The sequence below is a fragment of the Drosophila mojavensis genome, unplaced genomic scaffold, assembly GCF_018153725.1.
Source record: "Drosophila mojavensis isolate 15081-1352.22 unplaced genomic scaffold, ASM1815372v1 contig_136, whole genome shotgun sequence".
Classification (NCBI taxonomy): domain Eukaryota; kingdom Metazoa; phylum Arthropoda; class Insecta; order Diptera; family Drosophilidae; genus Drosophila; species Drosophila mojavensis.
The window spans coordinates 21,009,790-21,021,258 of NW_025318667.1; the positions used below are offsets into that span (position 1 = coordinate 21,009,790).

Genomic DNA, 11,469 nt, shown 5'->3' on the forward strand with positions numbered 1-11,469 from the left:
CTCTCTCTAGGTCTTTCAAATTTCGACTATGCAAATGTAGCGGAAATACCGAAAAAATGCCGATCAGCTGCGCTCGCACAAGCGCTGAGAGTTTTCTGAGTATGCTAAGGCATATATATGTATATGTATATTAGACACATATATATGTATATATATTTAAATATATATATATATATGTACTCGATATATGTGTATAGAGTCTTCTGTAGAGCATGCCCAGAAGCACATGCTCTGCTGCTCTTAGCTGTCGCTCAAGTGTGTCACTCGACAGACGCACACCTGTATATATAAATGCCTTTACAGATATTCGTATATATGTATACCTATACACATACATCCATATACATCTAACGTCCAAGCACTTGACTTCAACTTTAATTGCCCAGCATGCGGATAGAAAAATAGAAATAATAATTTTTGAATTATGCATGGCAAATGTTATTACCTTGAATTATTTGTTGCTCACAAAACAAAAAACCAGCACAAAAACAAAACAAAGATTTTTTTCATATAGCGAATATTATTAAAACACACAAAGTCCAACATATAGATATATCTTTCATATGCGTATTCATTGCAGACGCGAAAACTTTAACTTTTTGGCTAAAAATATGCGACAAAAAAAAAGTCCAAAAAAAATATTTAAATACATTTTTGTTTTTCGTTTTCGTTTTTTTGTTTCAACATTTTCACAAATATTTTCATTTTTTTCTTTTATCTCTGGCACACTGTTTTTAAGCAGAAGCTTAGCACATTTTGTAATGCAACTATTCACACGCGGCGCAAATTCTCATTTAATAAATCAAATATTCTTGAAAAAAAAAAAAAAACAAACATCAAAATATAAACTGAAATATTCCACATATATTTTGCCAAGCACGACGAACGTTTCACACTTTCAACAAATGAAAAAAGCTTTTGAATGCAACTATGCTTTAAAAACATAGAAAAATTATTTTAAAAAATATTTGTTTTTAATTTAAATAATTGCCTGAAATATAATTTTAAAAAATTTTTATATATATTTATATTATAAAGAAAAAAATGTTGTTAAAAGATTTCTCTTAACAAATTTATAAACAAAAAGTTTAAAACTTATAAAATTTTAAAGACTACAAATTATATATTTGTAATATTGTTTTTAATTATTACAAAATACTTTTCAAAAACAATTTATTGAAAAAAATTATTTTAAAAATGTTAGTATATATTTTTATTAACAAAATTATTTAAATATGTACAAGAATGTAAATATTTGTAACAACAAAATTAATTAGCTTTAATATTTTTTAAAATAATATTTATTTTATCTATATTATAAAAATTTTATAACAACAAGAATTTTTTTTTTAATAAAAAAAAACATGTATGTAATAGAAATTAATTTTCTACATTGAATCAAAAATGGTTGGTAAACAAATAAATTGGCAGTTTATAAAATCCAAGCTGGGCTAATGGAAATATTTTTTGATTTATGTTTGCATTATTCGGCAAATGAACTACTGCCAACAATAATCAAATGTGAAACGTTCGTTTATTATTAAACATATTGAAAACATTCGGCGTTCGCGCAATCTTCAATGCCCACGCAGCACGTGGCTTAATAAAAAAAAAAAATAAATAAAATATAACAAAAACCAAAAGCAAAAAAAAAAAGGTAGGAATGAAAATGTACAAATAAATAAATAAATAAATTATTAAATGAGATGTTCGACCAGCAAGCAGCACGAATTCCGTCGCAGCGCACGTGAAGATCAACGCCAGAGCATCGCGATGAGACTGAATAACAGATCTTAACAGATCGAAGGCCCTGGCCGGCGGCACACAGGTGCGGGCGAGCTGGGGTGCTCTGGCTGGGTGCCGCTGCCTAGGGGCGGCTGCTCTGGGCTGCGCGGACAGCGAGCGCGTGGGTACAGCGCTGCCCATTTAACAGCTTGATAAATGAATGAAACGCGTCGCACTCGATTTGCGGTAATTGTGAGCAACGATTGAAGAGCGACGGAGATGGAGTGTGAGAGGGGAAGTGAGGGGGAGAGAGAGTAAGGTAAAAAGCATAGCTAAAAGCTCTAGAGGGTATCTGTGCAAGGGTGACTGAAGCAATGAAGCTAAATCAATGCAAAGCACCCACAACAGGTGTGCGACAAAAGCTCTAAGCTCCAAATCACTGACAATGCATTTGACTAGACTGCAGTCTATCCAGAGACATGCAGTTATGTGAAGCTAAGCAAAAAGCTTGCTAGCCGCTGTTTGTTTAAAAAGCGAAAAGGTCCACATAGAAGCAGTGTTGCCAGGTTTTGAGACATAAAAATAGCAAAATCGTCTCTAAAAAATAGCTGAAAATAGCTAAACAAATTTTAAAATAGCTTACAAAATAGCTGAAACCTTTATGCATTATGCATTTACTTTAAATTTTATTTTTAAATGTTATTTAATAATGTTACAATTTGGTCCACATCCAAATCATCATCAGAATTATATTTTTGATTAACTGGAATCATTTTTAAATATTTGGAAGGCACGGTATAATCATGGCAGCATTTGCCATTGCTGCGCAAGAAGAATTAGCGATGGTATAAATTCACAACTAGTGATGGTATAAGTACGACAAAGTCGTGGTGGTAGTACCGCGCAGATCATTACGTACAATTTGGGACTTAATCGAAAAATGTTTTTTTTTTTTTTGCTTTAAATACTAAAATCAAATTCAAAATATTCGTTTGTAAAATAGCTAAATTTATAGCTAATAGCATTTTCCAAATTTTCATAGCATTTAGGGTTCAAAAATAGCTAAAAATGCTATTAAATAGCTAATCTGGCAACACTGCATAGAAGGCGCCCTCATAAAGCTCGCTTACAGACAAAAGCTGTCACCAACTGGAATTCCTTAAAGCTTTAACCCTTTAGTCACTTCCTCATACAGCAGCTGCCCGAAAGCAGCTCAACGTGAAAAGCTCTTCACAAACATAAAATACTAATAACCAAACGCCAAAAGCTTTAAAGATCTTAAGGCACCCACTGGCCTGGGCAAAGCTTCACAGCACAGACAATATCAAAAGCTCAAAGCTCAAGGCTCAGACCTAATGATCCCTAACAGTGAAAGCTGTTGAACAAGCCGACAAGACTTTACTTCGCCTTTCAATTATATTGTTATCAAATATAAAAAGCATAAAGCTCTGGAGCTTCCTAAAGCTCAAATTTATTACGATTATAGAGCAGAATCAAAAGATCGTTGTCCATAGAAATTTTGATAGATCTCTTTCTCTTTTGGTGTTTTTTGCAAAAATATGGTTGTTTTTTTTCTGTAATTTTTTTTTTTTTGTGGTTTTTCGGTTTTAATTTTTATTTGTGGCTTCAGTTTAGGATTTCGGTTTGTCCCCGCTTTTTGGTGGGGCAGGTGCTTTTGGTGGGGCGGCTGCTTTGGGTGGTTCAGCGGCTTTTGCATCCTTTGGCTCAGCATCTTTATCTTCGCCCTTATCATCGCTAGGTGGCTTGCCATCCTTTCCATCCTTGCCATCCTTGCCATCTTTGCCCTTCGCAGCCGCTGCCGCCGCTTTCCTGGCCTTGCTCTCTTCGCTGGCCTTCTTCTGCGCCGCTGCAAACGCCGCATCGCCAATGGGCACATCCTTTATCTCGCTGGCAGGCGTACGCCTCGACTTGCCAAAGCAGACGTCCGCAACGTTTTTGTGCTTCAGATTGAAGCCGGAGACGCCACGTATACTGGGCTCCAGATTCTTCGAATAGATATCGGCAGCCAGCTCATCCAAGCCCACCTCGCGATCGGCCAATATCTTCTTGGAGATCGCCTGGAGATCTTTGCGCACTTTGGCATCGATCTTCTTCAGCTCCTCCTCGTCGGCCAAGCAGAGTTGAAGGATTTGCTTGCGGAAGCTTTCGATGGGATCCCGTTTGGAGCGTATCGTTTTCACCTCATTACGCGACCGGTATGCCGTACCCGGATCGGACATTGAGTGACCCTCATAACGGTACGTGTTCATCTCCAGCACAATCGGGCCACAGTTCCTCGCATGATCGACGGCAAACTGCGTGGCACTGCGCACGGCCAGCACCTGGTTGCCGTCGACCCAGAGGCCGGGTATATACTGGCCGCGCATATAGAAGTCGGTAAGGGCCGCATGCCGATCGATGCTGGTGCCCATGCCGTACTGATTATTCTCGCAGACAAATATGCAGGGCAGGCCCCACAGCTTGGCCATGTTGTACGCCTCGAACACCTGGCCCTGGTTGCTCGCACCATCGCCATAGAGTGCCACACAGACACCGCCATCGCCCTTATAGCGATGCGCCAGCGCGATTCCGGCGCCCAGCGGCACTTGGGCCCCAACTATGCCATTGCCACCGTAAAAGTTGTCGCCGTAGGTGTGCATCGAGCCGCCTTTACCACGGCTGCAGCCGGTCTTAACGCCGACCAGTTCGGCAATTAATCCGTATGCCGAGACGCCCATCAGGTAGGTCCAGGCATGGGCACGATATGCCGTTATTACGCTATCCTTTTTCTGCAGCACCGCGCACATGCCGACGGCCACCGCCTCCTGGCCATTGTACAGATGGCAAAAGCCCCGAATATGCTTCGCCTTATACATATTATTGCAAACCACCTCGATTCGACGCACCTCCACCATCTGCGTGTACATTTTCAATGCGTCCTCACGTGACAATTCCACGTCCATGGGCGGTCCCTTCTCCAGCTCATAGCACTTGAAAGTCTAGTCAGAGATATACAATGAATCGATATTGATAGCTGCACAATCTGCTCTAAGGTGAAAATCTAGCTGTAGCTGTCCCTTCCCCTCCCTCTCCCTCTCCCTCTCTAGCTCTTGTTCTTTCTGTTTCTCTCTTTCTCTCGAGTTATAATGGACTTGATCACACACTACTTTTACGTTATTTGGTATACTCAATCTCTCTTCAAATCACTTTTTAGATCTCATTTCTTCTTTTGGTTTATTATATCCATTCTGAGTGATCTATCTCATTCTCGCTATCTAGCTATTTCTTCTGTGCCTCTCTCCCTCTCTCTCGCGCTTTGCACTGTATACCTTTCGCTTTCTCTCCATCTCTCTCACACTAACACTTTCAGTCTAACTCATTCTCTTTATATTCATCTCAATCTCTATCGCTGTATTTCGCTCTATATCTAATTATCTTTCTTTCCCACTCTCTCTATCTCTCTATATATCCTCTCTCTCTCTCTCCTCATTTCTCTATCTACAATTAGGTCATCTTATCGGTCTCGCTCTCTCTCTCTCTCTCTTGTATCACTCACTGTTTCTCGCGCTCTTTACGTCTCTCTTTCCCTATCTCTCGATTCCTCTACTTCTCTGAATGTCTTCTGGTCACACTCTCACTATGCCTTTCTCGCTCTCAACCCGTCTTTCTCTCAGTCTACATTTCTCTATATCTCTCTCTCTCTCGCTCGTCCGCTCTCCCTACACCCCGATTTTCCTCTCTCAGCTTGTTTCTCTCATGACTTACGTTCTTCAGCGTCAGCGTTGAACAGCCCGAACTAAAACGTCGAGGCCGCCACCAGATCCCCAAGGGCGAACACCTTTTACCGCCAGTTAAATTATAGAGCAATTGGATTTGCAATAAATATCGACGGCTCTTACAGACCCGCTTAGCTGTTGACATCATATTAAAGAATGTTCGTTAAAAAAAAAACTGTAAGCGCTGAGGTTTTTATTGGTCGGACCCCACAATGCTCTGGATATAGACTATTCAATTTGAAGATATTAATAACGTATTCGTCGAAAGGCCTAGGAAATTACGAATTTTATACTAAATTTTAAGGTAATGCCGCATTGAAAATAAGTCTTACAGAAAGTCAAAAATAAAATGCCAAAAGAATCTAAAGAATACAAAAATAATTTTAGAATTACCGATTAATGCTTCAATGTGTTCTAGGTTTACGACTTTACGACCCCACTCGACTTTCAAATAACATTTCGATCTCTTGCTCTTATACACATATCGCTCAACTCTCGCCATGTTATCTATGATTTGCTCCTACGAGATTCAGTCTCCCGTATTCTTGTCATCTCACACTGCCGTACATAGTTCACAGAGCTCAACACATATTTGATACGTATGTATGTAGTTAATTTATATTTCAACAATTTACACCTCGCTTTAACCAAATTGAACACGTTCATATAATTAATATCCGTTGCCATTGCTGTTGCCACTGACTGGCCCATGTTGTGTGGTTGAGTGTGTATGGGAGTGGGCAGGGTGTGAATAATTCGTGGTTAACTACGTTGTCTTTGCGTGTCTTTGAACTTGTATGTATGTGTGTGTCTGTATTTAAGGCTATACGAAATATTATATTGCATTCACAATCGCACGCATCATTCACAATATATGCGCATAGTTGTATAAAATCGTATAGTATACGCAATGGATTTTAACTATTTGGAAAACAAAATTTTTCTAACATCAACTTTGGGCTTATGATCTAGAGATTTCGCTTGCTTTATGTATGCACGTGTGTGTGTGTGTGTGTGTGTGTGTGGTGCTAAAGAATCGTTGCTCCTTAACCTCCTAATGATTTACACCCTTTCGCTCCTGGATGTGATCTATGTCGTAGCCGTTGGTGCCACGCAGCTTGGGCTCCAAATTGTTGGAGTATACATCGGTCCACAAATGGCTAACGGGCAATTCGGTGCCGTTCTTGGCCTGAGCAGTGGCTTCATCCACTTCCTTGCGCACCTTCAGATCAATCGCCTGCAATATAGAAATCTGTCAATAATGGTATTCCATGTAGAGATTGCAGTCGCTTTAACCTTGACTTCATCGGTGGTAATCAGACCCAATTCAATGCACAGCTCCTTGAAGGAGGTAATGGGATCACGTTTCTGGCGCACCTCCTGGATCTCCTCGCGTGTGCGATACGATGTGCCGGGATCGGACATGGAATGGCCCGAATACCGATAGGTGTTCGTCTCCATTACCAACGGTCCTTGCTCGTTCACATACTTGATGGCGAACTCTGTGGCACTGCGCACGGCCAGCACATCCATGCCATCCACCCAGATGCCGGGCAGAGCATCGCCGCGCGTATAGTAATCCGTATTGCAGGAGGCGCGCTCCGCGCTGGTGCCCATGCCTGTTGTGAACGTTAGATTAGTTAGATAGGTACGGATAAGCCGTATTTTTAAACTGCTCACATACCATAGTTGTTGTTCTCACAGACAAAGATAACGGGCAGCTTCCACAGATAGGCCATGTTGTAGGCCTCGAAGACCTGGCCCTGATTGGCAGCACCGTCGCCGTAAAGAGCCAGGCACATGCCGCCGTTGCCCTTGTATTTGCAGGCGAGGGCGACACCAGCGCCGAGGGGCACTTGGGCGCCGACGATGCCGTTGCCGCCAAAGAAATTCGGGCAGTACATGTGCATGGAGCCGCCCTTGCCGCGCGCACAACCGCTCTGGACGCCCGTCAGCTCGCCGAGCACGCCCAGCGGCGGCACGCCCATCAAATATGTCCAGCCGTGCACACGATAAGCCGATATAATGTTATCCACGTCGCGCATTGCCGCCTTCATGCCCACCGCACAGGCCTCCTGGCCGGAATACAAGTGGCAGAAGCCGCGAATGATCTTCTCCTTGTACAGATTGCCAGCAGCCGTCTCGATGCGCCGAATCGTCTGCATCTGTGTGTAGTATTTGAGCGCCTCATCCTTTGTTAGCTTCACTGTCGTCTCCGGACCTTCTTCCAGGCGATGCAGCTTAAAGGGCTATTGCACACGACAGCGATAGAGAGAGGAATATGCAAATAAAACGTGTGAGTGAGCGAGCATATGAAACAACATGAGTGTAAGGGAGACAGCTGCATATTGTTTGCTAAGCAAACGTTACATTTTTGATTTACAGGGATTTTATAGCACATTTTAAGACGTAAGCTAAAGGCATTTTCATGAATTAAAATTGCGCTATTATTTAGGAAATTAATTTCGCTTCAAATCAAAGCTTTAGCAAGTAATTACTTTTACAATTTGCCAACAATTTGAATGAAAAATGCATCGCACACATTTGACACACACTGCTATGCGTATGTTGATATTTTTACTAAAACGAGGTATTTTTTAGCACATTCTTCATTTAATACTCATGCATGCAAAGTATGTTATTTTTGTGTTGATAAACTGTCTCTGATTTTAATTTGATTTCCTTGTGGATTTTTACTATAGTAATATTATATATTACATTGAATATTTGCATAACCTTTCAATCAGTTGTTAGTGTTGGTGCAGCAGCAGCAACAACAGCCGCATTCTGATAAGAAAGTGCGTGTTGTGCTCATGCTGTCGCTGTGGCTGCCGCTGCCGCTGCCGACGTCGGTCACGCGCTGCCCGCAAGACTGTGTTAGTCAATGACCTTGGCGCCGGCAATGCAACTAACTAATCGACAACGCGCAAATGCAACACTGCGCAATCAGGTCATACACTAATGGACAGACGGACGCACACACGCACACACAGACACACACCAGCATACATTATGTAATCGGCAATTTCTTTCTGCTTGCTAGAACTCGATTCGTTGGTGATGTGGGGTGGGTGGGTGATTGTTACTGCTGCCTTAAAATACTCACTCGATTCACTTGCACGGTCGCTTCGGTGGCATAATTATTGGTCTTTGCGACACCGGCCTGTGCTGCATTCTGGAATAAACCGAAAAATGACGATGAATAACTGCGTCTGCTGTCAAATCTTAGGTGGTTTTTATGTTGTTGTCGTCCAATGTTGTTGCTGCTGTTAACATTGCTGTTGTAGTTGCTCCTGTTATTGTTGTTGTCACTGTAACTTCTGCTGCTTCTGTTGGTTTGCTTTGTATGTTGCTGTTGTTGTTGTTGTTGTTGTTGTTGGTGTTGCTTCGTATTAGTGACAGTTACAATAGTTTTGTTAGTGACAGCAACGGCTGCATTACAGTTACGTACTTTTTGCAATTGCTTAACAATAATTGGCAATTCACTAACGCGCGACAACGTACGCAACATTTTCACGGCTTTCGTTTTCGACTATTCTCTCTCGTTCGCGTAACAGCTGCTGGTCAATGGCTACAAAAAATACGCTAATTTGAATACCAAATGATGCTAAATATGCCACATTTTGAAAAAAGATACTGTAAATACTATATATATTTGGTATATTTTTGTAAAGCTTTCAAAAGCTTATTAGCTTATATTCAAAATATGAATTTTTAATGGCCAAAGACTAAGACATTTGTGGCCTAATTTTCCCCATAGCAAAATGTATTTCAAAATATACTAAATAAACTCACAGATAACGAACATTTAGAAAAAATATACTGTAAATAATTTTTGATTTGGTATTATATTTAATGCAGCTTTTAAAAGCTCCAAAAGAAAAGGTTAATTGTCAGTGGATAAAAAATATACAATTAAATTGCCCACATGACAAAAAGTGCTACAAATTATACCAAATAAACTTGAGGCTATCGTGGAAAAACTGTTAAAAATTCAAAACTTCAATGCTCAATGACAATATAAATGTCTGCCAAATAATACCAAATAAATATATCAGAAAATATAAAAAGTATGGTCACCTTAGCATAAGTATTTAAACAATTTGAAAACTTAAAGCTTCATTTGATTTAAAAAAGCAAAAGCCAACGGTAATTGTAAGCTATTTCAAAGTTTGTCAACTTTTACGATGACCATCGACTCGTTCTCATTACCTGAAATTCGCCCAGAATAAATAAAATACATTGTCTTCAAGAAGTACTTTTATTTCACATTAAAGATCTCATTTGGTTTTTGTTTCTGTTTATTTTTTGTTTTTCTTTCACTTGTCTTCTTATTCGTATATATATATACTTTTAAATATTCCATTTCTGCACCTTCATCATATAATAATTTTCTAGTTCTTATAAAAAAAACTTATGCACACAATTGAACTAAAAGTACACAGATTTTCAAGTAGAATAAATTGAACTTTAAAAAAATACTAAAAGTAAATACGTAAATTATTGAGAACTTTTACGAAACTAAAGTTAAGTGTGCTAAACTAAACTATTTCTAGTTTTTAACAAATTCTAGTAATTTCAGCTCGAATCTTTCAGTTTGCGAATTGATTGAACATAAATCAGAGGAAATTGAGAATTTAAATATTTTGCAGTTGTAATTGAAGCCAAACCAAAATCAAATGCGTAAATTCAAATGTTCAAAACAATCGCTCAATTTCTCTACAAAAATCAACTTTTTTCAATTTACTTTAGATATTTTTTTCACTCAATTCACATCAATTTTCTTATTTATTTTCCTTTCTTTTGTTTTGTTCCGTTTCCATTGAAGTTTTACATCAAAAATTGTATTCATATATATATGTATTTAAATACATATATATGTATATATATATATAGATTTGTTTTTTTTTTTTTTTTTTTTTATTTTAATGCCCAAGTATTTTGCATTATGACAAAAAAAATGATGCTTGCATTTTTGTTTTGCATTTCTTTATATATGTATTGTATATATAAACACTTATAAGAAGTTCTCTTGTGTTTGTAGGAGTGGGTTTTAATATGTATATGTATAGAGTCCATGCAAGAGAAACACACACACACGTACATGCATACATGTGTATGCATGTGTGTGTATATAGTTTCTCTACTTTTGGTTACTTTGTGTGTGTGTGTGTGTGTGTGTGTGTGTGTATTTCTTACCGTTAGCCATAAATAGTAGTTGTTTGTGTGTGTGAAAACGTGCAGCAAAAAGTCTAAAACGTAAATATATAGCAAATTTGTGGTGCAGTGTACAAAAAAGTAACGGCAATCGTTTCGCTCGTGTTTGTGTATGTGTGTCACTGTTTATGTGTGTGAGTGCTGCATAACGTCGACATAGGTATTGGTATTGGTATTTATGTTTATTCTCTTGCTGTGTGAGTAGGAAATTACGTATGTATTTTTGTATGTATTTATTTATTTGGTATTTCTTTTTTTTTTTTTTTTTTTTTGCTTTGCTTTAGCTTAAGCTTTTTTTTTATTAGTATACTTTATTTATTTCCTTTTTCTATTTTCCGCGACTTTTTCGTTTTTTATTTTATTTTTTTTTTTTTCTTTTTTTTTTCGTATTTGTATTTTGCATAATTTACACCAATTTAAGTTCAATATATATATTTGCTTTTTTGTTTTGCTTTTTAGCTTTGCTTTATGTTTGCTGATTTCAAAAAGAAGAATTATTTGTTAGTTTAAAGAACATACAGATTGCACACATTTATTTAACGACAAGATGACAAATTTCATGATGCTTCATGTTTATTTAATAATTTGCTTAAATCGCAATATAATATTTTACTTTCTTTTTCTCTCTAAATAACTCTCTCTCTCTCTATCTATCTCTGCCATTAATTCTTTGTATTCCTCTCCTTTTGTCTGGTTTTTGGATGGATATTTATTCATTTTTCTGCATTTTTTGCTACAAATTTCAAGTTTC

At 38.4% G+C, this 11,469-nt stretch overlaps 3 protein-coding genes across 3 annotated transcripts in view; all 3 read right to left on the reverse strand.

The window, feature by feature from the left end:
- The window catches only part of LOC6584375, a 36,001-nt gene extending 34,202 nt beyond the window's left edge, over positions 1-1,799 (reverse strand). The window contains exons 1-2 of the mRNA XM_015161302.3: positions 1,716-1,799; positions 446-603 (exon numbers count right to left, since the gene is read on the reverse strand). The gene's annotated coding sequence lies outside the window, so the exon portion shown is untranslated. The remainder of the gene's footprint in view (positions 1-445; positions 604-1,715) is intronic.
- Positions 1,800-3,157: 1,358 nt separating this feature from the next.
- LOC6584376 (pyruvate dehydrogenase E1 component subunit alpha, mitochondrial) lies at positions 3,158-6,002 on the reverse strand. Its single transcript, XM_002009996.4, has 2 exons — positions 5,491-6,002; positions 3,158-4,724 (listed from the first exon to the last, which is right to left on the reverse strand). Exons 1-2 carry the CDS (start codon positions 5,647-5,649, stop codon positions 3,357-3,359), a joined length of 1,527 nt encoding a protein of 508 aa, XP_002010032.2. The 5' UTR covers positions 5,650-6,002; the 3' UTR covers positions 3,158-3,356.
- Positions 6,003-6,097: 95 nt separating this feature from the next.
- LOC6584377 (pyruvate dehydrogenase E1 component subunit alpha, mitochondrial) lies at positions 6,098-9,065 on the reverse strand. Its single transcript, XM_002009997.4, has 5 exons — positions 8,953-9,065; positions 8,608-8,676; positions 7,186-7,750; positions 6,798-7,120; positions 6,098-6,738 (listed from the first exon to the last, which is right to left on the reverse strand). The coding sequence occupies exons 1-5, from the start codon at positions 9,010-9,012 to the stop codon at positions 6,556-6,558; spliced, it is 1,200 nt and encodes a 399-aa protein (XP_002010033.1). The 5' UTR covers positions 9,013-9,065; the 3' UTR covers positions 6,098-6,555.
- Positions 9,066-11,469: the final 2,404 nt, after the last annotated feature.

Bases quoted from the DNA above. Each gene is read 5' to 3' on its own strand.
- LOC6584377 (XM_002009997.4), bottom strand. From the start codon at position 9,012: ATGTTGCGTACGTTGTCGCGCGTTAGTGAATTGCCAATTATTGTTAAG. The intron at 8,677-8,952 runs GTACGTAACTGT...GGTTTATTCCAG, and splicing joins TTGTTAAGCAATTGCAAAAA to AATGCAGCACAGGCCGGTGT. The intron at 7,751-8,607 runs GTGAGTATTTTA...CGTGTGCAATAG, and splicing joins CGACCGTGCAAGTGAATCGA to CCCTTTAAGCTGCATCGCCT.
- LOC6584376 (XM_002009996.4), bottom strand. From the start codon at position 5,649: ATGATGTCAACAGCTAAGCGGGTCTGTAAGAGCCGTCGATATTTATTG. The intron at 4,725-5,490 runs GTAAGTCATGAG...ATCTCTGACTAG, and splicing joins CAACGCTGACGCTGAAGAAC to ACTTTCAAGTGCTATGAGCT.